The sequence below is a fragment of the Fukomys damarensis genome, unplaced genomic scaffold (assembly GCF_012274545.1).
Source record: "Fukomys damarensis isolate Sample0158 unplaced genomic scaffold, DMR_v1.0_HiC HiC_scaffold_12, whole genome shotgun sequence".
NCBI lineage: Eukaryota > Metazoa > Chordata > Mammalia > Rodentia > Bathyergidae > Fukomys > Fukomys damarensis.
The window spans coordinates 7,442,215-7,444,029 of NW_022900924.1; the positions used below are offsets into that span (position 1 = coordinate 7,442,215).

The window sequence follows — 1,815 nt, forward strand, 5'->3', positions numbered from 1 at the left end:
AAAAAAGTCTAGATTTCTGGCCTTCTGGGCCAAGTCGTACGCCTGGGACCCCCTTTACATGGGGCATTTGCTTCCTGGTTCGCCCCAGTCCCCAACCAGCCCTAGTGACTCCCACATCACAGATGCCTGCTGAGGATGTCACAGGGCCTGGACTGTGGTCTTTCTGTATCTGGGTCCCGCTCCACTCTTTCCTTCGCTGCCAGCTGCCTGTGGGTGCCGGAGTTTATAAAGCACATTTCTAGGGGCCGTAGGAGTCGGAAACTCGGTGTTTCTGCCCACCTCGGCCCTCTGGCTCCTTTCTGTCATCAAAACAGTGAGCTTGTGCTGGGGAGGTCACCAGTGTCCCGCCCTGGTCTCCGTCCCTGTAGTGGGCCACCACCATCCTGGACATGGAGCGCTCCTTCCCCGTGTTCCTGAGGAGGGCCTTCCGCTCTGGGGAGATGGTGACTGTGGGCAAGAGCTCGGACGGCACCCCGGATCGCAGGTGGTGCTTCAGGTGAGCCGGGCTCTGTATTCTGCTCCCCCACCCTTCCAACCCACCGTAACTTCTGAAGTCACTGAGGCCCCGATCATTCCGTCTCAGCGGGTGATCCCGGGCAGTTCAGTTTCCTGGCCCAGCCTCTGTTTCCTCACCCGTGAAACGGGCACGCTGCAGCGCCACCCCATGCCCAGCTGTGCACTGGGCAGGAGGATTGTAAATTCCAGGCTGGATTAAATACATGAAAAGGGCTGGGGATGTAACTCAGTGTAAGGTCCTGGGTCCAATCTCCTTACCATGTAATAAGAATAATAATGGCAACGACTTCCAAGTCAGCTGGTCAGTTCTGCTTAGACTGAATCCAGAGTTCAAATCCTAACTCTGTAACTTAGCAGCATCGTCGCCTTGGAAAAGCAGCCTCACAGGCTCTTGTTCCTGGAAAACAGGAATATCAAATGCATCTTCCTTGCTGAGTCCTGACACGTTGTAACTGCTAAAAATAAATAAATAATAAGAAAAAGAGAAGTTGTGTGAAAAGCAACAAAAGTGATTTTAAAAAGTAAAATTATATTAGGCCCATTTGTCTGGCCCAAGAAACTGTAATGACTTTACTGATAATAAGGAGTGTGCCTGTCAATGAAAGAGTGAATTAGGATCAATAAAATGTGGTACAGCCACGCACTGGAATATTATTTGATGGATAAAAAAGAATCGAAGCTCTAGTTGGATGTGATGGCTCAAGCTCATAATCCTAGCTACTTGGGAGACAGAGGAAGGAGGATCGCAATTTAGCAACTTAGATTGTCTCAAGAAATTAAAAGAAGGTTGGGAATATAGCTCTGTTCAAAAGCCATGGGTCCAGTCCCCAGTACCACGGCGACTGCCACCACCACCGCAAAAAAAAAAAAAAAAAAAAAAAAAAAAATTGTTCTGCCCCTTGCTATAGCATGGACGAACCTCAAGAATGTGAAGTGTGCGTGAAAAGCCAGATGTGAAAGGCCACTTACTGTAGGAATCCACTTGTAAGAGTGGTCCGGCACGGGATAACCCACGGAATCAGCAAAGTACAGGCTACCAGGGCTGGGGAGGCCCAGGAGGGACAGCGTAGCAGGGCGGAGGGTCTGTGTGGGACAATGGAAACTCGCTGGAGATAGAAGTGGCGATCGTATAACATTATGAGTGTACTTAATGCCACTGAGTTTGGTATTTGCACATGATCGAAATGAGCTGGGTACAGCGGTGCACCCCTGTAATCTCAGCACTCTGGGAGGCTGAGGCAGGAGGATTGCAAGTTCAAGCCCAGCCTGGGCAACTTTGCAAGACCCTGTCTCAAAAAT

The 1,815-nt window shown here is 50.1% G+C and overlaps 1 protein-coding gene across 4 annotated transcripts in view; it reads left to right on the forward strand.

The window, feature by feature from the left end:
- Window positions 1–1,815, forward strand: part of Trpv4 (transient receptor potential cation channel subfamily V member 4) — a 37,266-nt gene that overhangs the window by 33,559 nt on the left and 1,892 nt on the right. For 3 of the 4 annotated variants that reach the window (XM_010603959.3, XM_010603958.2, XM_010603960.3), the window contains exon 15: window positions 369–496. In XM_010603959.3, the coding sequence (XP_010602261.1) occupies window positions 369–496 (128 nt within the window). Of the gene's footprint in view, window positions 1–314; window positions 334–368; window positions 497–1,815 lie in introns of those variants that run through there. The other variant, XM_033762371.1, reaches the window with a different exon arrangement.